Genomic DNA, 27,645 nt, shown 5'->3' on the forward strand with positions numbered 1-27,645 from the left:
TGAAATTGAGTTATTTGTAGTGAGGTGGATGGACCTAGAGTTTGTCATACAGAGTGAAGTCAGAAAGAGAAAAACAAATACAGTATGCTAACACATAAATATGGTTCTAAAAAAAAAATGGTTCTGATGACCTTGGGCCAGGACAGAAATAAAGACGCAGACACAGAGAATGGACTTGAAGACATGGGGAGGAGGGAAGGGGTAGGCTGCGACGAAGTAAGAGAGCAGCACTGACATACATACACTACCAAATGTAAAATAGATAGCTACTGGGAAGCAGCTGCATAGCACAGGGAGATCAGCTCGGTGCTTTGTGACCACCTAGAGGGGTGGGATAGGGAGGGTGCGATAGGGAGGCTCAAGAGGGAGGGGATATGGGTATATATGTATACATATAGTTGATTCACTTTGCTATACAGCAGAAACACAACACTGTAAAGCAATTATACTCCAATAAAGATGTAAAAAGGAAAAAAAAAGGAACAGTTCAAAAGGACAGAATTGCTTCCCAGAGAGAGGATCTCCATATGTAGCTTCTTAGGACTGGGGAATGAGAAAAGTTAGAAGCAGACATCTACAACACTGCATCACAGCAAGAAAGGAGAAAAGAGGGTGATGTTTGGTCACTGAACTGTCACACGGTAGAATGTGAGATACAAGTTGTAAAGTGTTTTTAAAACATGTCATCCTCTGGTTGATGATTTGAGAATAATCTGGATGTGACTGTACACTCTGAAGAGGGCACCAAATCAAATCTCCTGCTAACTCTAATCACTCTCTTCAAATTATTTTTATTTTGCTGGCTTAGGGACAGATCAATTAGAAGAATGTGAAGCAACATTACCATTTATCTTATATCATTGTATATATGTTTCCACAGCTCATAGGAGTTCATATACATTTTTGTATATTACATATTGATGTAAAGTTCCAATATACATGTGCCCAAGAAGTTTATGAGAAGGGACTGACATAACATGTTACAGAATGAGCACAGATGTGAGGAGGTGAAATAAACCATGCTTCTTGATAGAGAAGGCGCCTAGCAAACTGTTCTGATTCATGATTGATGTCACATTAAAAACCTCAATGCAGCCACCTTTAACCATGCACTCCTAGGTTAATCATTTTCAAAAGGGTGGAGAATTTACAGTTAAATAGAAATGTAAACAGGAGATTCCCTGTGGATAAAGACTAATAAAATAGACTTTCAATAAAAACATCTTTTTGGCACTCAAGTAGAGCCAGTGTTGAAAGGCTGAAGCAGCTTAAGGCACCCTCCAGGCATTTGCCCAAGTACTGAGCCAAGAATTGCAAAGTCTTATGCTTGATGACTTGACATGTTGACATACACAGCATCAGCACTGTTACACTTTATATCACCACACATGACTTTCGAAGACTTAGAATACTAGAATAACATAGGGAAAGGTCTAGGAAGGTGCGCCTCACAAGGCGAGGAGTCCACCAGTCTTACCACACACCTCCCACTTGTATTTCTGCCTCCTTGGGTTTCCTATTAAATGCCCTCAGTCACCTATTTATTTGACTGGAGATAAATACATATTAAAATATTTGCAGGTGGTGCTTCTGCCCTGTCTGGCTTATGGAGCTGACAACTCAATCATTCATAGTGATAATAATGTTGTGAATATTTTGTGACAGGTGATGCTTATGTCTAATTGACTATACTTGTCATAGGGGCTCTGTGTCTTTCACCAGCCAAACCCAGAACCATGACACTCAACACTTCTAATTAAAAAATAGTTATACTAACTTTAGAAATATGCTAATATGAAATTATGGGGTTTTTGTTTGAAAAATAAGATACAATTGAAATCCAGAGGGAGGAGATACAGGGATATATGTATATGTATAGCTGATTCACTTTGTTATACAGCAGAAACTAACACACCATTGTAAAGCAATTATACTCCAATAAAGATGTTAAAAAAAAATAGCACCTGATACATTAAAAAAAAGTAAACTATCGCGCATAACAATCATATTTACTTAAATAATTCATAAAATTAGTACCATCCCATTCCTTGCCCTTATAGTCTGCAGTGTAAAAGAAGCTTGAGCGTATATCAGAGAGAATTTGTATAGTTCGGCTGTAAAGTTCCTGCACATGTTGATTTGCTTAAAATAATTTCTAAGATGTTCGTTTCATGAAGTTTCAGCAATTGATCTTAGATGAGTGAAAATTACACCTTACATTTCCTTTTCCAATCATTTACAATAAACTGGCTGAAAAGTCTTTTGATCATGGATGTTGAAAGAATTTATTTTGTCTCCAATTTGAGAGGAACAAGTTCAGTAGCTTGCATTTCTAAGTTTTTGTAAAATATTTATATGTTACCAAGTAGAGTATTTTGTATAAATTACATTTGTGGGCACTGGACTATAAATTTTATTCAAAAGAATAATTTTTTAAAATATCATATATCTCTCAAGTTTACAGTTCTATTAAATATATGCATGGCCACATAGATAACAAAACATTTTGCCTTTCTTTTTAAAGATTATTTGTAAAAAGCAGCAGGGCATTTGATTAATTCTTTCAGGTATATAGAAGTCACTGTTCTCCCTAGTGCTTGAAGAGGGATAAATAAAGGGAGAATGAAGAATCCTCACAGCAGCATTTCCATCCATATTGATGGGTTTTATTTTATTTGTCTCTAAACTTGTAACAACTGCCTTTTCTTCCTGTTTCCATCACATACTCGTATAATGCATTAGGTGTTTCCTAACTCTCTTTCACAGATTTATTTGTATCATCTGGAGCAGACTGTGAAGCTCTGAAAGAAAACTGGCAAGTTTTGTATAATTTGGATACATCCCATAATATCTAGAAAAACTGGGCAAAAAAAAAAAGTTAGGAAACACATTTGTAAAATGTGGCAAAGGGTTAAATTCTTTACTATGAACATCAATTAAAAATTGTTCTTTGGCTAAAAAAAAAAAAAAACAAAAAACAAATTAAAGTGATCTGTGTTATACCAGGTGAAAATGTCAAGAGCCAGGGCACAATTCACTGTGTTTCATTTTTCCTGCATTGGCAATTACAGATTTACAGAGAGGGAGCTTCCCTCAGAGTGGGACCTGAGCAACTGTGGGGTAAAAATAGAACTATTAGCCTATCTGGGATGAACAGGTAGCATGAGTGTGTGTGTGTGTGTGTGTGTGTGTGTCTACATATATCAACAAAGTTTGAAGATTTGAGGCTGTTTTACCTACACCATAACCTTACCCATTTTATGTGTGGCCATGGCACCAGCTGCACCAAGTCTCAATTCCGATCTTGACATTCATCTACTTTCTTTACCATATTCAAAATTATAGTCCGGTCCTTACCAAACTTGATAGTCCATTCTGACCACAGTCTCACTGGTTACTACATGGGAATCGATATCTCTGGATAGTGCCAATGTCCATTCTTTTGTTCACAGTTTTCCAGCCTCATGGAATTGCTTCCTTAATCCTTCCATAATCTAAGTTTTCATGCTTTTTTCAACACCCATGTAAGCCCTGCTTTTTTTGACAAATTCATTCTACAGTGATCTCCATATTCTGTCAACTTCCAAAGCCCTAGGAGTCTGTACCACACATTTGCACGCTCCTCTGACTCACTCTTTGGTTTGTTCTGATGTGTTTTATCTTTTCAACAACATTAACTCTCTTTTTTTTACATCTTTATTGGAGTATAATTGCTTTACAATGGTGTGTCAGTTTCTGCTTTATAACAAAGTGGATCAGTTATATACATACATATATCCCCATATCTCCTCCCTCTTGCGTCTCCCTCCCTCCCACCCTGCCTATCCCACCCCTCTAAGTGGTCACAAAGCACCGAGCTGATCTCCCTGTCCTATGTGGCTGTTTCCCACTAGCTATCTATTTTACATTTGGTAGTGTATATATGTCCATGCCACTCTCTCACTTTGAGCTCTTTTAATACAGAATTTCGTACAAAGTTAGGCACAGATTAGGAGATCAATGTATTCAAATCTATTCATTGATTGATTGATTTTTTTTTCACTAATTTACTCAACAAGTGATGTGCCACACTGGGTGTTGAGTGCTGGAAATGCAAAGATGAGAAAGATAAACTTTTTCCCATGAAAAAGTTCAAAATGTATAGGGGAGAGAGAAATGTAGCCTTCTAACTCTAAAGTACAGTAATCTGGTACAATATAAATGTAGTAAAAGGAGGAGTTGATGGGTGGAGGAAGTGGTCACTTTTAGTTGTGTGATCATAAAAGTATCCTACAAGCAAGTGCATTTCATTTATTGGCTCATTCATTCTTTCCCTCATTCATTCATTCATTCAACAAACATTTAGTAATTGCAGGCAACATGCCAGGTACTGTTAAGATTGGGGATACTGGGATGACAGGTTGGAAGGTAGAGCCTCTATTTCCAGGGTGCTCACACTCCAGAGGGGAAAACAATGAGTAAACCAACAAATGATAGCACAGTGTAAAAAACAGTGTTACCTAGCCAGGTAATTGTGATGGATGTTTTCTGTCTTCACATTGATTGGTTTGGACTAGTTAAGGATATCATTCACATCACTACTGCACCCTGAGCACCTCACCTTTAATAAGTAAGTGAAAAAGGCAAATAGCACTATCTAGGTTTGGCTTTCCTCAAGCTTGACCCATGAAAAACAATTAATTGTCACAGTTAAGATTAAAAATTTTTTTTAAATATCAAAAACATACATCTTACTTAACACAGCTAAATATTAGCACGAATTAGCCACCATTTATCTAGTTTAAAATCCAATGCTTATTCCGAAAAAAGAGTAAAAGATAATCCAAACACTTAGTTAAAATAAATACCTCATTAAGCTTTCATTGCTATTGGTTCATAATTACTGTTTATTTTATCCCTACTTTGAATGGTTTTCATGGAACTAATTCAACCATAATATCCAATTTTTCTTGCTCTTATACAGAACTTCAACTTGCTTTGGATTTTAATGCAAGTTTTCTTAAAAATGCTTATAGAAAACTTCTTCCAGCCTGACTGTTGTCCTTGCTTGAGAAAGAGCAGGGCTACATCTTCTCAATTCAATTTACATCAATAAACATGCACTGGATGACCACCAAGTACTTTAGAGATACAAAGGTGAGTAAATCACAGTCCATTTCTTCAATGACTGTATAATGTATAACGGTCTTCTAGGAAGTTTCAAAAGAGAGGCCATTGACTGATCAAAGAAAATTATCATTATGTGCCCAGATAGGCCTCCAAATTATCTGTGTGCTAAGAATGATGCTTCATTAAGTTACTCATTTTCTCTGGTCCCAGCAGCTCAGTCAGAGGAAAATTAAAAACCAAAAAAAAACCACACAGTTCTTTGATTGCAGTATGCTGTCCCTGGCCCACATAAGATCCAAACCAATACTTTTCTACACTAAAAAAAGAAGTCTTTTCTTTACCACCAAGCAAACTTCTTTTAGCTTCCCTCTTCCATTGGGTGTTTATATACCATCAGTCAACTACAAATACCACCCACTTTATTACAAACGGCCTCCTTGTCAGTCTCCCTTACAGGACCTGTGCCCTGTCCACAAAACACAGCATCTTACACACTTGAAAAGACTAGAGAATGGTTTATATATAAATCATATATGTGTGAGTATATATAAAATACATAAATATTCCAAATATTATACATAAAAACCTCCATATACTAGAGAGATTAATTCATAAATCTCAGTCATCAGAAGAAATAAAAGCAATAAATTCTTTTCAACAAACTTAAATAAAGACAATGCAAAACTACTATGATATTGAAAACTTAAAATTTTTTTTATATAGGTTTAGTTTCTTTCTTTAACTTCCACACTATTTAGTGCACTAATGAGATTTTTTTTTCAATTTCTGAGGACTCTATGAAATAAGTTTACCTTTTGTATTTTCATAAATTAAACCATAAAATGTATTAGAAAATGAATAAAAATACATTTTCTCTTGAAAAATGTTTTCTAAGTAATTCTTAAGATTCTGTTTCTAAACTTAGTTTAAGAGATTTGTAGGGCTTCCCTGGTGGCGCAGTGGTTGAGAGTCTGCCTGCCAATGCAGGGGACACGGGTTCGAGCCCTGGTCTGGGGGGATCCCACATGCCGCGGAGCAACTAGCCCCGTGAGCCACAACTACTGAGCCTGCGCGTCTGGAGCCTGTGCTCCACAACAAGAGAGGCCGCAATAGTGAGAGGCCCGCGCACCGCGATGAAGAGTGGCCCCCGCTTGCTGCAACTAGAGAAAGCCCTCGCACAGAGACAGGGACCCAGCACAGCCAAAAATAAATAAATTAATAAATGCAACAGTGCTTAAAAAAAAAAAAAAGATTTGTAAACAGCATGTAGGGATGACTCTACTTCTCTCTCTGAGAGGCTATGAATTCTGTTGAAGAAACATACCCAGATGCTGTCCTCTTGTCGATACTGTTTCCAGTTCCTGCCACTGTCACTGAACATCAGGAGGTAGCTGGTCACCCAGTTGGAGCTCCCATATCCCCCTTGGGTGGCCACAGCAGTGATCTCCATTCTCTCTCCAAGGTCAATCTGCAACCACTGGTATTTGTTTGACACAAGTGGAGACCAGCCACCAGCTCCTTTTGTGAAAAGAGAAAAAGGAGAAATGAGCAAAGAATTCGTTAAAAATCTGTTAATGAACTAGCAATCCCAGTAAGACTGTTCCTCTATGGAACTTAAGAAAGTCAAATTTCAAAACACAGAACCTTCCATAATGCTTGAAAAATACAGAGAAACAAGAATGTAATGTAAATGGATGGAGCCTATGTTAATTATGTTCATTTCTGGGCGTTTCAACCATCTGACACTGGGAGAGTTAACTGAATGAGGTTAAACTCACTGAATGTTTAAACCACTTAATTTGACAGGCAGACATCCACGTCAACACTTGGAACTGGCATGTTTCCTGCCCACATGCATGACTGTGTAATGATTTGGCCTTGCACCCCTTTGCCTAGAACGTGATTTACCTTCACACTGTGGTGGAACTAGAAGACTACCTTTGATGTCTGATCATGTTTAGACTCCTTAGAGAAAGAAGTACAGCATTAAGCCCGGGAATACAAAGATGGCCAAGGGATAGTTCCTGCCTTCACCGTGTTTACAGTCTAATGGGAAGAAAAGACATTGAAAAGCATATTTGAAACACAACATGAAAAGTGTTAATGGTGAGGCAGGTGCAGGGAGTAATAACACAGTAAATAATGGAGAGCTCTATCCAGTGGTAACTGGCTTGCAACAGCGTGTGAGAGACCATTAAATTTTCAGCAATTTTTCCAGATGATTGTTAAAGATAGCCATCTTTTCAATTGGCCATGGTGGGAGCATTTAAACCACGAAAATTGGCCAACTCTGCAAATCAGTACCCACTCCCACCCCAGCCAGTTTACCAACACATCACTAGTTGTATCCTATCTGGGAAGGGGGGTGGTGGGTGAGAGGACAGTGGATAGGAGAGCCACGGTAAATTGTGTTTGAGCACTCAGAAGTGAAAACAGAAGTCTGTTGTATATTCCAGGAAATATGGATAGAACAGAATTTTTTGTGTTTTGTTTTATCCAAATGCACACCAGAAAATTACAGACGTGATTACCAACTGTATGTCTTGTTAAGACGTTTCATTCTTCCAGTTTACTATAATAGTGCTTTATTTGAGGAATTTATTTAAGTAATACTGACAGTGCTGACTGTGTAAGTATTATGTAGTCACTGTAAAAAACATGAAATAGGGTTTATCCCATTATTGAATCCATAATTATCTACTATTCAATATATATTAAAATGCAGTATCTGTTACATAACGTACCTTGTAAGAATATTAGTACATGTTTTCTTTTCCCCATTCTTTTGCCATCCACCTTGAGGTTCTGATAATAAGTTCTGACATTTCAGATAGAGATTACCATAGATTTATATACAGTTTTTATTCAAGCATTATTCTTGACATCCATGCCCTGTTCTATAAACCTCGAGTCAGGCACTAATACAAAGAGATGCCCAATTTTGCTATTGCGGTAAGGCACATATCTTTGTGAGACCTAAAGGAACACATCTGTATGAACAACTGCTTTAATAAGATTTAAAAACCCTTCTGATGGCAGATACAACACAGTGACACTCTGAGAGATAAAAAGCAGAACTCTGTGTTACTTACAGCTTCAAAGAAGAGAAGACTGCAAGGAAGGGCCATAGAGGGAAATGCCACCACAGAAAGGGTGGCAAGTTGAAGCCGTAGAGGGCAGCTCACGTATGGCACGTGGGGTCGGGTAAGCTAAGTTTTCTGAGCTCCAGGGAAGAGGGGCTGTGTCCGGGTGTCTGGACCTGGCTCCAGGATGATCAGGGTTGATGCATAGTGGCCACAGAGGATGTGAGCGTAATAAAAGAAGGGGTTGGGTTTGGACATAATCAGCTGCTCAAGAAGGGGACTGACCAGCTTCTAGTCAGGGCCTCAAACTGAGTTAAGACAGCATTTTTTTTAAGTATTATATTCTAACAGTCTCCTCCCTTGACAGTATCACACTAACTCCTGATTGTATGCGGGTATGAGTCCCGAGATTACTTACTACATTGTCTTTATAACTATATAATTTTTTTCATATTTCCTTCTTTCTTGTAGGGAACCATTGTTCAAAAGTGTCTTCTACTTTGTACATCAAAAGTACAATGCTCTCCTTATTGATCCAAAATATTGATACATTGTGCAATTTTTATTGGTGTGTTTTTACTTTTCATTTTGTCTGTATTTGCCCCTGAAGAACCTGTGGTTTTGGCTAGTAACCTGGATGAGTGGAGTTCTCTTGGTCACCAATACCATCTACCATGTTTAAGTTAGAGTGAAAAATTCTTATATTTAAGTAAGAGGGCTTGTTGGGTAGACATGGGCCCTGGTTGCATTTTGGGTGTCTTGGGGTCATTGACCTAGCATGGCTTTGCTGTCCACAAAGGGTACTGCTCATGCAGCCTGTCTGCAGAGCAACAAGAGGCAAGTGCTCTTAACTAGGACCCAGCAATGTCCCCCATATTGTTATGATATATAAATGGGAATCGGCAGTTCCCAATGGATGTAGAAAAGACAGTAGCAATAGGGGTTGGGGAATCTCAGGATTTGGCTACCTGACAGTAGGGTCAACCTTCCTCTCTAGAGTTAACAATAGACCATGTCTTTGAAGTATGGGTACAGGATGGGAGTGGTGAATGGGTAAAAACTTCCCTCTACTGCCCTATCTAATTTTACAATTCTGCCTCAGGGCCTACCAAAAGTTTGGAAGTTGAAAGTCTTCCAGGGTCTGATGTTCACCAAGCATCCTTGGTCCATCTGCAGCATAGTTGCATATGTGTTACAACTGCCTATCTCTCTGCATTTTTATCATTTTTTGCATAGAAAAGTTGGAAAAGAATGAATGAAGTGCCCCCAGCCAGCCATCATCTTTACCTGGAATTTCTATGTTTGGAATTTTATCTACATCACCTTATACCTTTGAGAAAATACTGAGTTATTTTGTTTCTTGCTCTTTCTAGTTAATTTTAATGGTCTAAAGTCAGTAATGAAGATACATTTTAAATACAGAATTGCATAATGTTTCTGTGGCACTTTGACATTCCTTTATAGATCAGTATTTAAAACATGAACACATGAGAGAAGCACAGTGGGAAGAAAAAAGAATCAGCGTAAGTCTAGTGAGTTAAGACTGGATCATCAGTTCTCATCCAGAGCAAGAGGAACCCCTCACTGGCCGCTCCCTCTTCCCGCATCACTCGCCATTACAGCTGTACTAACCAACTTGAAACATCCGCAATTAATTGGCCTTGAACATTTCAATTTCTCACCTGTGGCGAAAAGGTACTACTGATATGCTAAATCAAGTGATACCATTAACGAGGTACACCATAAAGTAATGGAAATTCAGATGCTCCTAGGCTTTACCAAGTAATTTCAGCAAGATAAGTCAGCCATAGGGAATCCAGAGATTCCTACACGGTTTTAAACTGTGTGGCTCTGTAGACACACCTGGTATAAGTGTGTGATGGAGTGTTATGATTGTTCTAATTTTAAAACAAATGTTGAATAGTGATATGGAAAATGCAAATATACAGATATAGATAAATAGACATGGATATAGAACTCAGCACACTTTAGTAGTGCCAGCCTATGATGACATGTAGGGACAATAGTGACATGAAATGAAAATGCAGCTTCAGCTGAGGTTAAGCTACCCCAGGCGTAGGGTCACCGCCAAACCACCTAGCCTTCTGGAGACATCATATTGTCATAGTATTTACTTTCTGAATGGAAAAAATGATGGCTAACTCCCCCAAGTTGTTAACCCTGAATTACTATAAAATAAAATATAGTGAACTTTTAAAATTTACTAGCTAAAACTTTCAGCTGGTGGTCAAGTATTATTTGTCCTTAATGATGCTTTTAATATGCCGATAGAGTCAACATCATGGTAGAACAATGTGAGACCAATGACCATCCTTCCATAACCCCATCTATTCCATGGTTACTGACACTTAATCCACAAGACAGAGTCTGATCCCTCCATTTCTTTTCTTCCCCATTATCACAGCCCTCCTTCCCCTATTCCACCCTCCTTTTTCTCCTGCCTTGGCCTCATTACTGTGACTTGGCATAATAAAATGTCATAAATTTATTCAAACAGAAACATTTCTTGCATCTTCATACCACAGCCTGAAAACTCACACTTAAAAGCCCTCCACCCATTGATGAGACTTTTACACTAAGCATTGTAGTACTGCTATGAGATTTAAACTTAAAAAGCATAATAAGTGCCTATTGATTCTCTCACAGACAGCAAGCATGTGAGTATATGGTGGTTGTTATGTTCTGAATTATAAAACAATTATTATTGCTATGGACTCCAAAGAGTTACCATCACAGTAAAGTTGAGCTTTGGAAAAATTTAGTTACTGAATGACCACAAAACACAGCATCTCTTGTATCTGTTGCCTACTACTTTTAAACATCAGGTTCCTCAGGAAATGGCTTCTGTAACACATGTTGCTATGAACTGTCAGGAAAAAAAAGCAAACTAAAATTTATCCGGTGCCTACTGCATGCTAAGTACTCTACTAGAAATTTTATGTACCATATTAAACTTAATTATTAAAATTATCTAGTGAGATGAAATATATTTTAACGTCTCTTCTTTTCAAATGAAACTTTTAAAAAAGAGATTCACAGAAGCTGAGTAAATTTTCCCAAAATTTTAGTATAGATGAGAAATCATTTTTTGATGATTTTAATCTGTTAGGATCTCATTTAAGAAATCTCCTCCTTTTTCATTCTTTAACCTTGAAATAATTATACAACTACCATTGCCCCAGAGTGGTATATTTTATCCCAAGAATAAATTCAAATAATAGATTGTGTTATTTAAGTATAAATAGGTAACTGGCTGAATTACATTTAAAACCCTTATATCCTTTCTAGTAGGTAGCACCAATATTTAGTTCTGGACATGGAGGCACATCTTACAATTTCATGGAAGTGAAAGAAAAATTGAAGAAAAAAATACTCTTGGTTGGAGCTTTAAAATATAGAAAAGAATCATTTCTATCCCCTACTAATATTAAAAATGGCATGACTGCCACTGCTGATGGTCATCAGTGAAGGTGATGTGTCACAGAGTCTGTCAACTTTGCAAAGGTTGGAAAACACGAAAGGGCAAGCCATATTTCTCAAGATGTAAAGCATAGAAGCACACAGGTGTTCAAGGACACAAAACACAAGTGAACACAGTTCAATGACAGTCCTAGCCATCATTATGGCATCTACATTTCTAGAAAATAACTGGCTTAATTAAAATTGTCCTAGGGAAGTTTCCCTCTAAGATAATTACATTTTTTCACATGTGATTTCATCTAGATTTCCCCAGAATTGTAAGTTTGCCTGGATCATTTTGATCTTGACATTGAATTACAATAATGTAAAAGGAAGAGAAAAACATTGTGCCAGTATTTGTCTGTCTCCCTTAAATGGTTCGCAGTGTCCCGGGACCACCTTTTAGAACCTTATCAAGTTTTGTATTTTTACCAGTGTAGTTCTTTTTGCTGGAAGGAAACATGACTCTATCGATGCTCTGTGCCTGGCTAGTCTTGCCTCATGTACTCTCCTGAATCTTGGCGTTGCTGCCCCTGGTCACAGTTATTATTACAGGTACAGGCAGGTCAGCTGAGCCAAGCCAGCAGAGCAATCCCAGGATTTCACTGAGAATATTAGAGAAAGACCCTCTTTTCTGCTGTGAACGCTGAAAGGATGGGAATTAGGCATCGAGCTGTAGGAGCAATTGTTGTGGAAAATCTGAGTGAAGCAGCAAAGACCCAAGCAGAACTGAGAGATGAGGTGAGACCCAGTTCTGATAGCACAGTCAGCATCCCTGAGTCCAACTGGGCCCGCAGGGCATCCCTGCGCTTTCCAGGTAAGTGAGCCACTGGCCAGCCCCTTCCCCTTGTGCTGAAGCCACTCAGGCCACTGCATCAGCAGTTCTCCATTCTCTCCTTCATTATTTTTTTCTCCTTAATGGATCATACCCATTAATGTACATGCATGCTGTTATTTTTCCCCCTTTAAAAGAAAAAAAAAAAGTTCTCTTGACTCCACTCTATTTTTCCTGCTTTTTATATTAAGGTAATATGTTAATTCAAATAAGATGTCCATACATACTCTTTCCGATGTTTGTCATTTCATTCTATCTCAGGCCAATTCCAATTAGACTGTCAGTCCACGCCACTCAATGAAAACTGCTCTTGTCAAGGTTGCCAAAGAACTGCATGTTACTAAATCGAATGGTCAGATTTCAGTCTTCCTACCACTTGGCCTGTCAAGTGACATCTGATACTTTCAACTACTCCCAATGCCTTGATATTCTTTGTCCACTTAAACTTCCATAAAGCTCATTCTCTTAATTTTCTTCTTAGCTTTTCAGGTGCTCCTTCTCAATCTCCATTGTTGGTTCTTCCCTTTATCTCTTCCCTCTGAAGGCGGAGACGCTCCAGGGCTCAGTCCTTTGCCCTGCTTCTTCTCGGTCCCCATCTCCTTGCAGACATCTCTTGGCCTCATGGACTTAAGTATTATGTGCCAGTAATTCCCTAGTTTCTATCTCCACCCCCAACCTCTTCCCTGATATTAGACTCTCTACTTGATATCTTTAACATTTCCCAAACCAAACTCCTCTTCTTCCCCCAAATCCTACTCTATTCACATGCTTCCCCAACCCAGTTTATGACAGACAATTCCATTCTTAAAGTTTCTCAGGACAAAAAAAAAAAAAAAAAAAAAATAAGAGTGTGCTTGACTCCTTTCTTTCTCTCTCACCATACTACCAAACCAACAGAAATACTGCTGGTGCTACTCAACTCTGCAGAATCAGAGGATTTCTCCAACTCCACTGGTGCTCCTTTCTATTCCAGCCTGGATTCTTGTCATAGCAACCTAACAAGTCTCCCTGCTTCCCCCTTTGCTCACTGAGACTCTCTCTGTTCTCTATACAACAGGTTTAAAATATTATTCCTGGGCTCAAAACACTACAATAACTTTCACTTTCACACACAGTGAAAGACAAAGTCATTACTGTACAGCCTCCAGATTCCTTATATGATCTGCCCCGCTTGCATGGCTCTGGCCCCAGGTCTGGCTTCCCAGATCAGTACCCTCCGTCAACGACGGCCTCCTCAAGGTTCTCTGAGCAAACACCATTCTCCCATCTCCCATCCCACGCTTTGATAAGCTATCATTTCTGCCTGGAGTGCCCTTCTCTGAGATAGACTGGGCTAAAATCTTTGCTACCGTCAAGTCTTTGCTCAAATGGGATGGCTCTCGTATAAGCATTCCTCTCCTGACCCTCCCTATTCAAATTCCTTGCACCCAGCAATCCTGCTCCCCTTCATCTTAATCCAAACTACTTTTCATTTTTTGTCAGATATTGACATATTTATATATATATATATATATATTTCTCATTTAGTATCTTTCTTTATCCTTTATCTTGCCCTATCAGAATATAAGCTCAATGAGGCCTAGAGTCTTGGCCTGTTTTGTTCAAAGATAGATCCTACATGTCTAGCACACTGCCTGACACATAGTAGGTGCTTAATAAATATTTACTGCATAAAGGAATGAAATAAATCTGTTTCCATATGGGTATAATAAGGCTATGTTAATTCATATACCAAATATGAATATATTATACTTAGTGGCAAAAGCTGGAACTAAATAAAACTAAATAAAAGCACAAGATACTTCTCTTTGCAAAATGGTACTTTCAGTGAGGTTCTCGAAGAGAAAGCTTAGGCACTTGGCTGAGACACACACACACACACACACACACACAGAGGTATGCAGGTACATACACACAATGTCTACCAACCGCCTCAAAGTTCCCTAGGTTAATCACTTGTAAACTACATTTCCCAGATGTATTTATCGCTCTACTTTTGGCTTTTTGATACAATGAAAGAGACGCTTTTTACTTCATTTCCGCAGCAAAGTTCTAAATTAATAATACCTTACTAAATTCTCGTAGGTTTTAGTGTTTTGCTGTTGATCAATTCTTCCTCCCAGCAGACTGGCAGACTGACTTTCAGCCCTACTTCTTGTACTGCCAGATCAAACGTTTCTGAAGTGTTCAATAATTCAGTGGATTAATCAGTAAATATTTACATCCTTTCTCTGCTTAGGCATTTTGATTCATATATTTGATGTGCAAATTTTGGGAAAGCCAAATTTCCTCTAGAAGACTAGAATAAAATTACAAAACCACCAAAATCTGTGCTTTAATTTTTTTCACCACAGCCAGTTTTATTTCATTCAAATTAGTAGCTTTGGAAAAATGACTTTGAGCACGTGATGTCTGGAAATTCAGACGGTAATCAGTACTTGCCCGTGTTTTGCTCTAAGACCATTATAATACTTTTCTAAAAGTTTCGATTTAGATCTACTACAGTGAGGCAGGTCATTTCAGTAAATGACCTCATGCATCAGATAGAGCACACTGACAATATCCCAGAGACTGAAAAACCATTTTTTGCTTCCCTACCATTTTTTTTTTATCTTCCCCAGCCGGAGAGAGATGATAAGCTGCCATGAGTCAAATGTCCTCATATCACTTCTGGGTTAAGAAACTGAAGTCACTCTTGTACCCAACAGACATTATTTCCACATAATGATTGGAAAAGCCAGCAATACTAGGGCATAGTATATGAAAAAAAGGTAAAAAGTACAAAACCAATTCCAGGCATTTGATTGATTTAAATCATTTAATATTTTCCCAATTTGTGAAAATGCTAAAACATTAATACAGCATCACGATCCCAATGAATGAGATATGTTTAACTCTAGGCTTAGATATTTGTTGAATTTAGTCTTGAATACACATACTTTAATTCCACGATTTATTCCTTTTTAAGTATTATTTTATTGTGGAAAATCTTATTTCACAGGCAATGGGAAAAATTATTAGTGATGCTGGTAACCGAGACATCCTTAACATTCCCCTCAGCTTGACTAAACTTCAGACAGGTTTTTTCCCCTGACCATAAGCCCCTGACCTCCCTTTTCTCAGAGCATTTAATTGAGGGAAGTTGCAATTGTAAATTATTTCTCTGCTCCTTTCAGTGTAAATCTTCATCAAGCCTCCTTACAGTTTTACAATCCAAGAATGTCTTTCTCAAGGACCTGAGTCATCCCTCTGAAATGTAATCAAGAGAGACAGAGCCCTATCTCCCAGTCTCTGCTGGAGGGCAGGAGCCTAACTCCACAAGCACCAATCAGCAAACACAAATGGCCTAATCACATTGACCAACTTCCCCCTGATGTTCTCCAGTACTCTTCCATTAGCTCATCAGCTCAGTGCTTAAAAACTCTCCCACCTTGATTTCAACAGAGCAGAGTTCAATCTCTCTCCCCTACTGCAGAAGTCTTGACCCCCATTGCTAGAGTCTTGAATAGAGTCTTTCTTGTCTTTTTAACTCAATCCAGTGCAATTTTCTTTGACAAGAGATAATTGGGGTTTTTTTTATTAGAAGGATGTATTTTTCATTTTTCTACCTAATGAGTCATGTTCCCCAGAAACCATTACACAGAGTCTAAGAAGATAAAGAACCATGCTTAGAAATGAATGAGGGCCTGACTAGAGCTAACCAGAGGGGTTCTTCAGGATAGTGACAGTGTCCAAAGACCACTGCCCATCTGCTCTACCTATTAACCAAAAGAACGTCACAGCCAGCTTCAGGGAATCTGAATAGAACAAGAAGTGTCATGGGGCCTGGCCAGGAAAGGTGATGGCCTTTGTCAAGAGAACAGTCGTAGGGACCAAATGACCACTAAATTTGGCAGTGTACATCAACAAACATCCAGTGTGAGGACCAACCAAACCACACTTAGCAGGTATCACTGACCTGGGACACAAGGATCCAATCAATGATCTTGTGGTGGACATCAACACAACAACCGACATATGTCAGGGGAGCCCCCCACCCAAAGTGCCAAGACATCATCTGAGTTCCTCTCATGCCGACTGCCATTTTGGAAGGGAGTGGAAGAAAGATTAGGAAATCAGAAGGTCTGAGCATTTACCTGGAAGAGACTGACACAACCAAAGGAGGTTCCTTTATCCAGCAGAGGCTAGGGGATTTGAGGTGACTTGGTAAGTGGGCAAAAATGGGCAACAGTCTCTGAACTGAGGAGCAAACAGGATCTTCCCCAACTAAAAACAATACACTCCAGCTGCTAAAGTTTTGGCAATACTGAAAAATATATGGTGTTTCCATGTACCTTCTCAACTACTAACATAACCTGCAGACTCACAGCTTTGCAACTAGCTTGAGAAAATCAGATCAACCAGTATTTCAGATCTGAATGATGAAAGATACTAGAGTATCTTTATGAGTGTCTTGTGCATGTGCTTAACATCCCCAAAGCTGCCGATTATACATTTTATATAACTTATGGTTTTCTAAAACTGTATGTGGATTGGCCAGAACGATGTCATTTGCACGTGTACATGGGTGGTCAACCAGAATCAATATATCTATCTGGTTCAAAAAACATTTTGCCATATGCACAGCATTGACACAGTCAGGTCTACGCTGCTCCAGAGCAGAATCACTCCACATTCATTGGGCATCACACTGATTTTGGGAACAAAGAAGAGAGAAACACACACACACACACACACACACACAGAGTCTGCTGGCTTTAACAGAAATAACGTTCTACAATAGCATGTGGAGTGGGATCCAAGTAGGTCTGAGTGTGTGAAGCCAACAGGTGAAATACTCCTCCAGCATCGGGGAACCAGCTCCACGCGGCCCTGGGCCCAGGTACAAAGGGTGGAGCACACAAGCATTAGGGCTTCATAAAAAGAATACAGGGAAAAATACGCTTTTACAAGATTTATTTCAAAATGGTGATACCTGACCATTAATTTTGCCAGTGATACACATACATTTAGATTTTTAAAATTATCCTCAATTATTACATGTGTATTCAATGGTTTCTTTACCTCATCATATAAAACAAATCACGTTTCAACATATGACAGTCTGGGAGAGTTTACTGTGCCAAAATAGTGAAGCCTCCAAATAGACGTAAATGGAACAAACCACTGCTGCGTGTTTTTTTCCAATCAAGCCCTTTTATTTATTAATCTGATTTTAGCCTATGGTTCTAAACTTGTCATTTTGTCATTGTATCACCTAAACTGAGAGATAAACACCTTCTAAAATTATATGCCACCAATTATTCTGTATTAGAAACAATAGCACACATTGCCCTGGCTTCACCAAGAGAAAAACCGTCTTATTTTGAGGGAGTGTGATCGAGTCGGTCAGGATGTGAAAGGTGGGGAAGCACAAGAAGAAGAGGAAAAAACACATCATTTTGCTCTGTTTATCTCTATCTTATTTCTATTTGTAATGTATAATGGAAAGTTCTAAATTGTCCTTTTTGATAAGAAGAAAGTCTCACAAAGGAACCTCATTTCCACTTGAACCAATGAGGCCTTTCACACGATTGTCAGGCCACCTATCATGGTTCATGGTTCCCAGTGTATATTGATCCACTGAGTCATAAAGTAGTGCTTCCAGCTGGGAATGAGAGTTAATGAAAACTCTCTGGATCAGAAAAGATGGACCCCAAAAAGTAGGTCATGCTTCTGCCTAGACAATTTCAAGTTGCTCCTGGCAATACTGTGACTCTCACCCACACCCCTGTGCCTTCCCACATGCTCTGTCACCACACAGGAGAATGCAGCAACTGAAAACAGCATCCTAGCAGAAGCAGCTCAATGCAGGTTCACGGTGACAGCTAGGACAACTATAAAAAAAGAAATACTTTTGATAAGCAAAAGGAAAAGTCAGTTATCAACATGGATCATTCTGTTGCAATTGTTTTTGCTTTTACTATATTCTTTTTCTGAAGAATTAACATAAAGCTTAATTTGTTGGTACTGTTTGGAATGTATCTTCAGAGTTTAGAATTTTGCATTTTAATTTTTTAAGTTACCACCAAATTTTTTTTTAAGTTTTTTAAGAAAAATAGAGAGAGAGAGAGGGAGGGATAGGGTGGAAACTTCTGGAGGTGATGAATAAGTTTAGGGCTGTGATTATGGTGATGGTGTCATGGGCACATACTTATCTCCAAACTCATCAAGTTGTATATATTAAATAGGTACAGCTGTATACATATCCATCATACCTCCTTAAAGTAGTTTTTTAAATTAGCAATTCATAATTTTAAGAAATATGAATGTAATATTTCCAGAGTCAGCTGAGCTTGTCAAACATAAATGTCAAGATCTTTATATTTTTACTTAAAGGTATCAGCGTTTCCCTTAACAAATCATAACTGAGTAGAAGAGTATGTGGTGTGTTAATCGCAACAAAAAAAAAGTTTTTTTGCAAAATTATATGAAATTCTAGGATTTTAGGCTCCTTTACATAAAACACGGGAGGGACAATATAGTTGCATGGATGTTATATTTAAGGGGACCTCCAGATGATCTTCAGACAGAGTTTCAATAGTGAATTCACGATTTACATGATTCTTCAGGGATGATGCTTTCAAAAACAGAACAACGGCTTTTTGCTTTTGCTATTTTGACATACTGTGTCTTTAGAAGATCTATCTAGGTCAATAAATGAGCTGCAAATAAAACCATCAGGAAATGTTTCATGACCACAATTCTGTCACTTAGAGCAAGTCCCTCCTTCTTCAGCTCCAGGTGACACTAACTTCCTGGGTTTTTTTCCTCACTCCTCTGGCCAGCCCTTTTCAGCATCTTTCATAGAGCTTCCTTTCTCTACGTTTGTTGAAAAGCTAACACAACTGTCCTCTCCTCTTTTACTTTACATTCTCAGTGGACTACATTTCTCATGCCTCTGGCTGCAATGATTAATTTTTTTTGTTTTTGGATGACGAGGCCTGATCTTTATTTTTAGCTCTGACTTTCCTTTGAAATCTGTATTCCAAATCCTGAATGCTTCCTATATATCTATTCATGGATGCCCTACAGAGATCTCAAACTCGACATGCCAAAAATGGATGCCTTACCTCCTGTCAAAACCAGATGGCCATATCATTCCCATCTTCAAGTCACTCAGACTAAAATGTGAAAATCATTTCTAATTATTCCCTTTGAATAATAGAAATTTCTACATATGTAGAAATTGCCAGATCTGGTCAACATCACCTCCAAAGTGATTTTCACTGTCCCTTTTGCATTTCGTTATTCCTTAGTTTAAGTCCGTATGTCAACCAGTCAGTTAAACTTATTTTCTGTATTTATTTTTAATTATGGGGGATATAACTTTGAAGCAAGTAAATGAAAGCATGAAAAGACATGAAAGCATTTGAGAGATCCTAGTGAGGCAGAACTGGAAGGCCTTGATGTCCTGTGGATAACCCCTTCGATGTTAGACGTTGGGAGGGCAAGGAGCATGGAGAGGACAAAGTCAAGGATGACAGCTTGGAAAACTTTCTGGATGGTGGTGCTGAGAGTAAAGACTCATCAACGGAAGGGAAATCTGAAAGACGTAAAATTGAAGGAATGGGAACCCTAAGGAAGTACAAAGGACTCAGAATGCTGTGAGTGATTCATTGTGGAACAGAGGGGCAGGGCTTCTAGGGTGATAAAAGTGAAGGAAGCAAGGCCACTGGGATTTGCATATGTTTACAGGATTTGGAGAGGAAATTGTGTTCCGAGCCCGATGGCCTACCCTTCCTAAAAATCTTCAATATGTGCCTTTTAGAAAACCAATCTGTTTTTGCCATCATTCCCAGAGTTGCTTTGGTAAAAGCAGGTTGAATCATTTTTCTCCTGGTTGCAAAAAGCATCCTTTTTGACACAGCATTTAATTCAACTTCAATCTGGCACTGGAGCCTCAGAAAATAGTCTATTTTTCTATGAAGTCTGTTCTCATTCTCCACAATTTCACTTGAATTATACTTATTCCTGCGCCTCTCACTCAGCCAGGTCTTTGTTTCTTCCACCTCTCAGCTGTATCTCAAATACCACCTCTCCCACAGTCTCACTATAAGAACTTTGTAATATGAGATAATATAGTTTATTTATGTTTGTTAAATTAATAACTAAGAATGAAGTTTCGTATTAGAATACCACTGTCATATTTGAAACCCACTTGGCAGAAACGTTTGTGTGCTGCTCAGACGTGAAAATGAGGCTTGCCATTAGCTGAACTGTTATTGTTCTAATATGGCCAAACTCAGAGCAATTGAAATAGATTAAATAGGTTCTGAGATGACTTCAGAAGGTCAAAGGGCTATGAGAGTTTTGCTTTCTAGTAACAAAGTAAAATGACAGACTTTTTTAATGAGCAAAATCGACATTTCAAAGGATCTTAAACTCTCTTTATGCCATTTCTTTTCTAAGACATAGTTCTGGTTAATCCCCATCAATTTTTTTGGAATATCTGAAGTTGTGTCTTGAATTCCAATGAGTAAATGAATATTGGCCAAAATTAATTTAATAAAGTGTCAACATAATTAAGTATCTTAAAGTTTAAATGACTGTGGTTTGTGTGTAGATTACAAAGTGGTTAGATTTTATATTTTTGAACAATGTAATAAACACTTTTAACAAACTCTTCTCAGACCTTTTCAAAAATAAGAAGAAGACAGAAATGAGAGGTTAAAAGTTGAATAAAGGAGAAGCTATGAAGTTTAGGATATTTCTAATTCTTAATAAAAACTATTAAGCACAAGAAACTAGAAGGTTACAAAATACCACTTTCTTTAAAGTCCCTAAATGTCATCCCTCATAACAAAGAATATAGAATTATCTCCCTAATCATATTTACTAGTTATGCTTTTCAGTACTAGATCACATACAAACTTTTCAAACAGAGAAAAATATGGTACACAAGGAATTATCAGTATCATTCTAATCACCATCATTAATACCCACAATTTACATCCTAAAAACCTAAACCAAAATGTGATCATTATATCCATCAGCACATACAAAATCAAAAGAAATGCTAGGTATATCCAGAAAAGAAGAAAACTCTTGATTCAAAAAGATATATACACCCCAATGTTCACAGCAGCACCATTTACAACAGCCGAGATATGGAAGCAACTTAAGCGTCCATCGACAGATGAATGGATAAAGAAGATATGGTACATATATACAATGGAATACCACTCAGCCATACAAAGAATGAAATAGTGCCATTTGCAGCAACATGGATGGACCTAGAGAATGTCATAGCAAGTGAAGTCAGACAGAAAAACAAATATTATATGATTCCACTTATATGTAGAATCTAAAAATTAATATAAATGAATTTATTGACAAAACAGAAACAGACTCCCAGACATAGAAAACAAACTTATGGTTACCAAAGGGGAAGGGGGGGATGGGGAGGGATAGATTAAGGACATGGGATAAACAGATACATACTATTACATATAAAATAGAATAACAACAAGGATCTACTGTAAAACAGAGAACTATATTCAATATCTTGTAATAACCTATAATGTACAAGAATATATATATAATATATATATATATTATATATATATATATGTATATCCAGATCACTTTGCTGTACCACCTGAAACTAACACAATATTGTAAATCAACTACACTTCAATTTAAAAAAAATGCTAGGAATGACTCTGGATCTGCTAGCTATGAATAGAAATCGCCAATGTATTCTACAAGGTACTAAGTACGTCACTGTTCTAACTCATTTGATTCTCACAATAAGCCTAAGTGATAGAAACTATTATTTTTCCCATTTTAGCCATGAAGAGACTGAGGCAAGGGGAGGTAAAGTCACTTGTGAAGGGTCACAGAGCTGCAGTAAATCAGGCAAAACCCTAAACACGGTCCTACTTTAGAGCCTATTCTTTGTCACTTACTATAATGGCTTCCACCTTCATGAACTTTATCTTTTATGAAAGAAGATGACACATCAGCAGGTGATACACATTATATGAGGAACTGAATAGACACTAAAGAAGTTTAGGATAGGGCAACTGCTGGCTGAGTGATAAGGGAAACAGAAACATTTAATTCAGGTTCTAGGGTGGAATTTTGAAAGGTCAAAATGAAGGGCTGGAGCCTTCGGAGCAGAGGAATGACTTGAGGGCAGACAGGTGCAAGGCACGTTTCTCAGGATGGCAGTAACGGACTGAAGGGAGTGAGGGGGCATGGAGAGGGCCGTGGTCACTACGGCAAGAAGGGAGAGTGGAACCAGATTGTAGGAAGTCTTTCATTCAAAGCTAAGAAAACAACTGTCAAACTCTCAGCTCCTGAGGACCACCTAGTGTGTTTTCTGTTTGGCACACATGTGGATCACCAGTTTTAGATAACTTGACAAACAGAAACCATCCACAATTTTAAATGTACAGAATAAACAATATGTTAAGATCACTAATAATAGGCATGGTTCTTCATATTCTTTTACAAGAAGATGGTATTTGCAATCTTTTACCAAGCTATACCCAGGCTGATGGATAGTTTGTTCTGTATGGGAAGCTTCCACAGTGAGTTGGTTTAACTATCGCTCTTGATATTTACTAAAGAAAAAAAAAATCTTAACTTATACACCACTGAGGAAAACAATATACAAATTAACATATTTACGGATTTAGTTTTCTGAGCAACAAACAATCAAGCACTGGGAACATGTCAAACTCTTTTGGTTCATGTCTTCTGCATCACAGTCCAACTTTAAAAAGAAATTTTTGTATCTTTCCCCCCGACATCATTACATCTTGTCTCACGAGAGGTAAGTCCCGGTAAGTAGTATGCCAAAAAGTGTTTAAAAACTAGTTCTCTGTGAGGAAAAGTCCTGCTTTACAGCATTTGTCAGTTCCTGTGGTGTAAATGCTCACTCCATGGCAGATTTCAAGCTCCCAATGTGACAATGCTGAGTTGGGAAAAGCCGCTCTCCCAGGCCAGCAGGTTACTGACCATATCTCAGATAAGCTACTTGAGCACAGCAGTTGGAATCATAGTAGAGTTATGAATTTCTCAGTTACAGCCTCAGGTACGAGAAATGCATTTTTTCCTAACTCGATCTAATTTTCTCTCTTGAGCTCCTATTCTGTCTAATGTAGAAAATCAATCTAATCATTTCAGAGGAACTCAGTCCAGGTCATGGATTTCTCAGTCAATTCAGGATTTTATTTCTGTCACCTTCAGCTTCGAAATGCTTGCAGGGATCTGCCTCCCTTCCTGCCGACCCTGGGGGCAGTGGAGACCGGGACCACTTTTTCTCCATGTTTTGCATGGGTGGTCAAGCAGCTTCCACTCTGCACCTAGGTGACTGGTTGCAGATTAGTTGGGACAGGCCTTTGTCACAACATTCTGATGCTCGTCCTCCCATCCCTGGTGTGACGCTTTGAAGCCCTTCACGCCCTAACTTCTGCATCCATTCTTGGTGCCCACAGCAGCTCCTGGTTCCCCTCACATGCCATCCAGGGCTGACATGGGGACTGTCACACCACCATCTCTGCAGTGCAGCAGCAGGATGATTTAGTGACTTCTCTTGGGGCAGGCAATCGCCTCTCCAAGCACCCTTTCGCATACAGACACCTGAGTGTGAATGAAGGGTTCTGTCAAGTTTCCTACTATGGACTTAGTTTGAGGACAGGACTTCAGGGGAAATGATCCCTCACACTTGCTTTCTCACGTCTCTTCCCTCAGTGGGGTATGGGGAAAAGGAATTCCTTTAGGCTGGTCATTTCCCCTTTAAAATCATTTATATTTTAGATCTAAAAGGTATCCACTTAACTTTGTTCCCAAGCTGGGCAGTGACCACCTCTCCCTTAAGCCATGGGTGGCGTGTGCCTATCTGCGCTGAGAGGGGAGATGAAGGACCAGTGGGGAGGTCATGTCTATTTCTGCTCCCCCCCCACCCCACATAGAGAAATAGTCACTGATGCAATTATTATTGTCATTAAAAATGCTCATATTTCGTCCTTCATTCGAGGAATTTATGCACTCACCTTTCCCAACATTAACCAGTTTACTTTCATGCAAAAAACCCCCCCCCAAAAAACAGAAACCACTGCCCACTTTTTTGCACAACACAATAAAAAGAGCCCCCCAACCCCTCACTTCCCAGCAACCTTGGTTTGGTAAGACAGTCACACTGAGATCTGTGACTGTCTGCCCACTCCCCTCTGTGAACAAGGCTTCTTGTATCCATCCAGGGCCACCTCAGTCCAGTTCCACAGCATCTTCCAATCTGCAACGTGCACCAAATGATCCAGAACACAAGGAAAAGTGCTGTCTCCTGCAGTATGGGTCACCAAGGCTAACCAGATTCAAAGACTGATGAGTCCTTTGTGCTTACATAGGCAGAGCAAGATTAAAACTCAGAAGTCAAAGTGGTTCTTACATTGAAGAAAGCAGGAGTCGACTAGTATTTTCTCATATTTACTCCTCCACATCCAGAAGCAATGAAAAAAAGCTAGGTTGTGATAGTGTCTTTTTTTTTTTTTTTGCGGTACGCAGGCTTCTCACTGTTGTGGCCTCTCCCGTTGCGGAGCACAGGCTCTGGACGCGCAGGCTCAGCGGCCATGGCTCACGGGCCCAGCCGCTCCACGGCATGTGGGATCTTCCCGGACCGGGGCACGAACCCGTGTCCCCTGCATTGGCAGGCGGATTCTCAACCACTGCACCACCAGGAAAGCCCTGTGATAGTGTCTTTTGAGAGAGGAATTTTGCACAGTTTATTCTACTTTGCTCCCAAAGCATAATATTAATAATGAGATGGGGTTTTGCTATTAAGAGTGCAACTTTGATGCATATCAAATTCATAACATTCACACTAGAAGACACTAGTTTAGATCCGTTTTACAATCTGTAACTCTTTATTGATAGTCTCTACTTGTTGAGACACCATGCTCCTGGTTTCTTTTGGCTCTCTGAGCATATTTAAGAGAGACAATTTAAAGCCTTTGTCTAGTAAGTCCAATGTCTACCCAGTGGTTTTCTTATTTAGATGCCTGTATGAAATCACCACATTTAAATATGCACATATCCCAACTTCTATGATTTAATCTTTGTACTAAAATCATGGTCACTCCTTATATTTATGATATTGTATATTTATTAGATTTGTAGAAGAAATATAAGTAATAACACACAAATTGAGCAACGATAGGTTAGTTAACAGAAACTATACAGACATGCCTCAGAGATATTGGGGAATAAAGACCACCACAATAAAGCAAATATCACAATAAAATGAGACACACAAATTTTCTGGTCCCCAGGGCATATAAAAGTTATGCTTACACTATACTGTAGTCTACTAAGTATGCAAGAGCATCACATCTTTTAAAAAATGTACATACTTTAATTTAAAAATGCTTTATTACTAAAAAATGCTATCATCTGAGCCTTCACTGAGTCATAGTATTAACATCAAGATCACTGATCACAAATCACCATAATAAATATGGTAATAATGAAAAAGTTAGAAGTATTGTGAGAATTACCAAAATATGACACAGAGACACAAAGTGAGCAAATGCTGTTGGAAAAAATGGTAATAATAGACTTGCTCGACACAAGGCTGCCGCAAACCTTAAATTTGTAAAACCACGATTATCTGCAAAGCACAATAAAACAAGGTATGCCTGTACTCTGTTAGTGAATTGCAGACAATTCATACATTCTTACACTTTAATCTGTGAAAAGTTTTTAAATATTTTTTATTCCTTTTTCCTTGAAACTACCAAATTATCTGCTCAACAACTGCATAATATTAGCTGGACTTCGGAAAGCACGTTCAGAAACACCTATACATGCAAGGGAGGTAGGACTGAAAGCCTTAAGTAGGCAAAAAACAAGGTCACAACTGTGCTTTAAATTTTATTTTTATTGAGGAAAGCCTCAAAGTTGCATGACTTCAAAATTGCAAGGTTATTAAAATAACCTTGGTTAGAAATCCAAAAACTGCATTAGGGTAGTAGCGATGGAAACCACCCCCCCCCGCCCAAAGAAAGTGTAAGAGAGACAGATTGCAAACCACAAATACACAGTATTTATCATCTTCAGGAGGAGGGATCAAGAGAGAAATAAAAGGTGATTCTAAGAATTTTAAGCCATGGTGATTAAGATAACCACCAGGAATCCTAAAAGAAAAATAATTACAAGCAGAAGCTGGTTTAGATGTGATATATTTAACTTAAGATTTACGTTGAGCTTTTTTGTGAAGACAAGACATCTAGCAGGCAGCTGGAAAATTCTAGCAGGCAGTTGAAAATACAAGATAGGAGATTGTTAGACATGTTTCTCCTCTAGCACAAATGTGGGAGGTGTCTGCACAGGCCTCCTCCTGAGGCCCTGGCAGTGGACCAGCTCATTCAGGGAGGGCATGCACAATGCCAAGGTCAAAGACAAGGCTTTGGAAAAACCCACATAAACATTGTCATTTTAGCATGGAGTCTCTAATCTTGTTTTTCATTTTTATACAGATATTTTTATATAGTCTATTAAGTCAGTTGTATTTTATATGGCCAATTTTACAGTCAATTTTATGTGTCCCTTTTCTTTTGTTGTTAATATTCATGATATGTCAATTTTTTTAAAAAGGACTCAAGGGAAAACGTAAGAGAAGAATAACAAATAATCATCAAATCACTGAAATGTGATTTTAGGCTAGCTTTCTACTTAAATTATTGGACCGTTAAGGACCTAACAGTTCCCGCTGAGGGAGAAAATCTCTGATATAAAGTCCTATTTGAGAAGAAACACAGAGAAGTCCTTCTAAAGTCGTGCAGTTTTTGTACATCTTTTCCCATGGAATTACGTCTGAAGGGCAGCCTTCAAAAGGGTTACAGTTAAAAAGCAGATGAGATGATTTATGGGAACAGATTTTAATTTGCAGAACTATTAGAGAGACAGACAGACAGACAGACATGTAATATATGAAGTGACATCAGTCAGATGGCAGAATAGGAAGTCTCCCACTCATATACCCCCTCAGCAACAATAATCTGGCAGCCATCCACGGACAGAAGTCCCTTTGTGGGAGCTTTGGGATCCAGCCGCAGGCCCAGAGAAGTCTTGCCCTGCCCAGGGACCCAC

At 38.5% G+C, this 27,645-nt stretch overlaps 1 protein-coding gene across 7 annotated transcripts in view; it reads right to left on the reverse strand.

Annotated features, from left to right (window-relative positions):
• CNTNAP4 (contactin associated protein family member 4) overlaps window positions 1-27,645 on the reverse strand; it is a gene marked incomplete at both ends in the record, with an annotated part of 267,275 nt that overhangs the window by 183,590 nt on the left and 56,040 nt on the right. For 6 of the 7 annotated variants that reach the window (XM_079723327.1, XM_079723328.1, XM_079723329.1 and 3 more), the window contains one exon: window positions 6,434-6,627. In XM_079723327.1, the coding sequence (XP_079579453.1) occupies window positions 6,434-6,627 (194 nt within the window). The remainder of the gene's footprint in view (window positions 1-6,433; window positions 6,628-27,645) is intronic. The other variant, XM_079723325.1, reaches the window with a different exon arrangement.

This window comes from Hyperoodon ampullatus (genome assembly GCF_949752795.1).
Source record: "Hyperoodon ampullatus genome assembly, chromosome: 18".
Classification (NCBI taxonomy): domain Eukaryota; kingdom Metazoa; phylum Chordata; class Mammalia; order Artiodactyla; family Ziphiidae; genus Hyperoodon; species Hyperoodon ampullatus.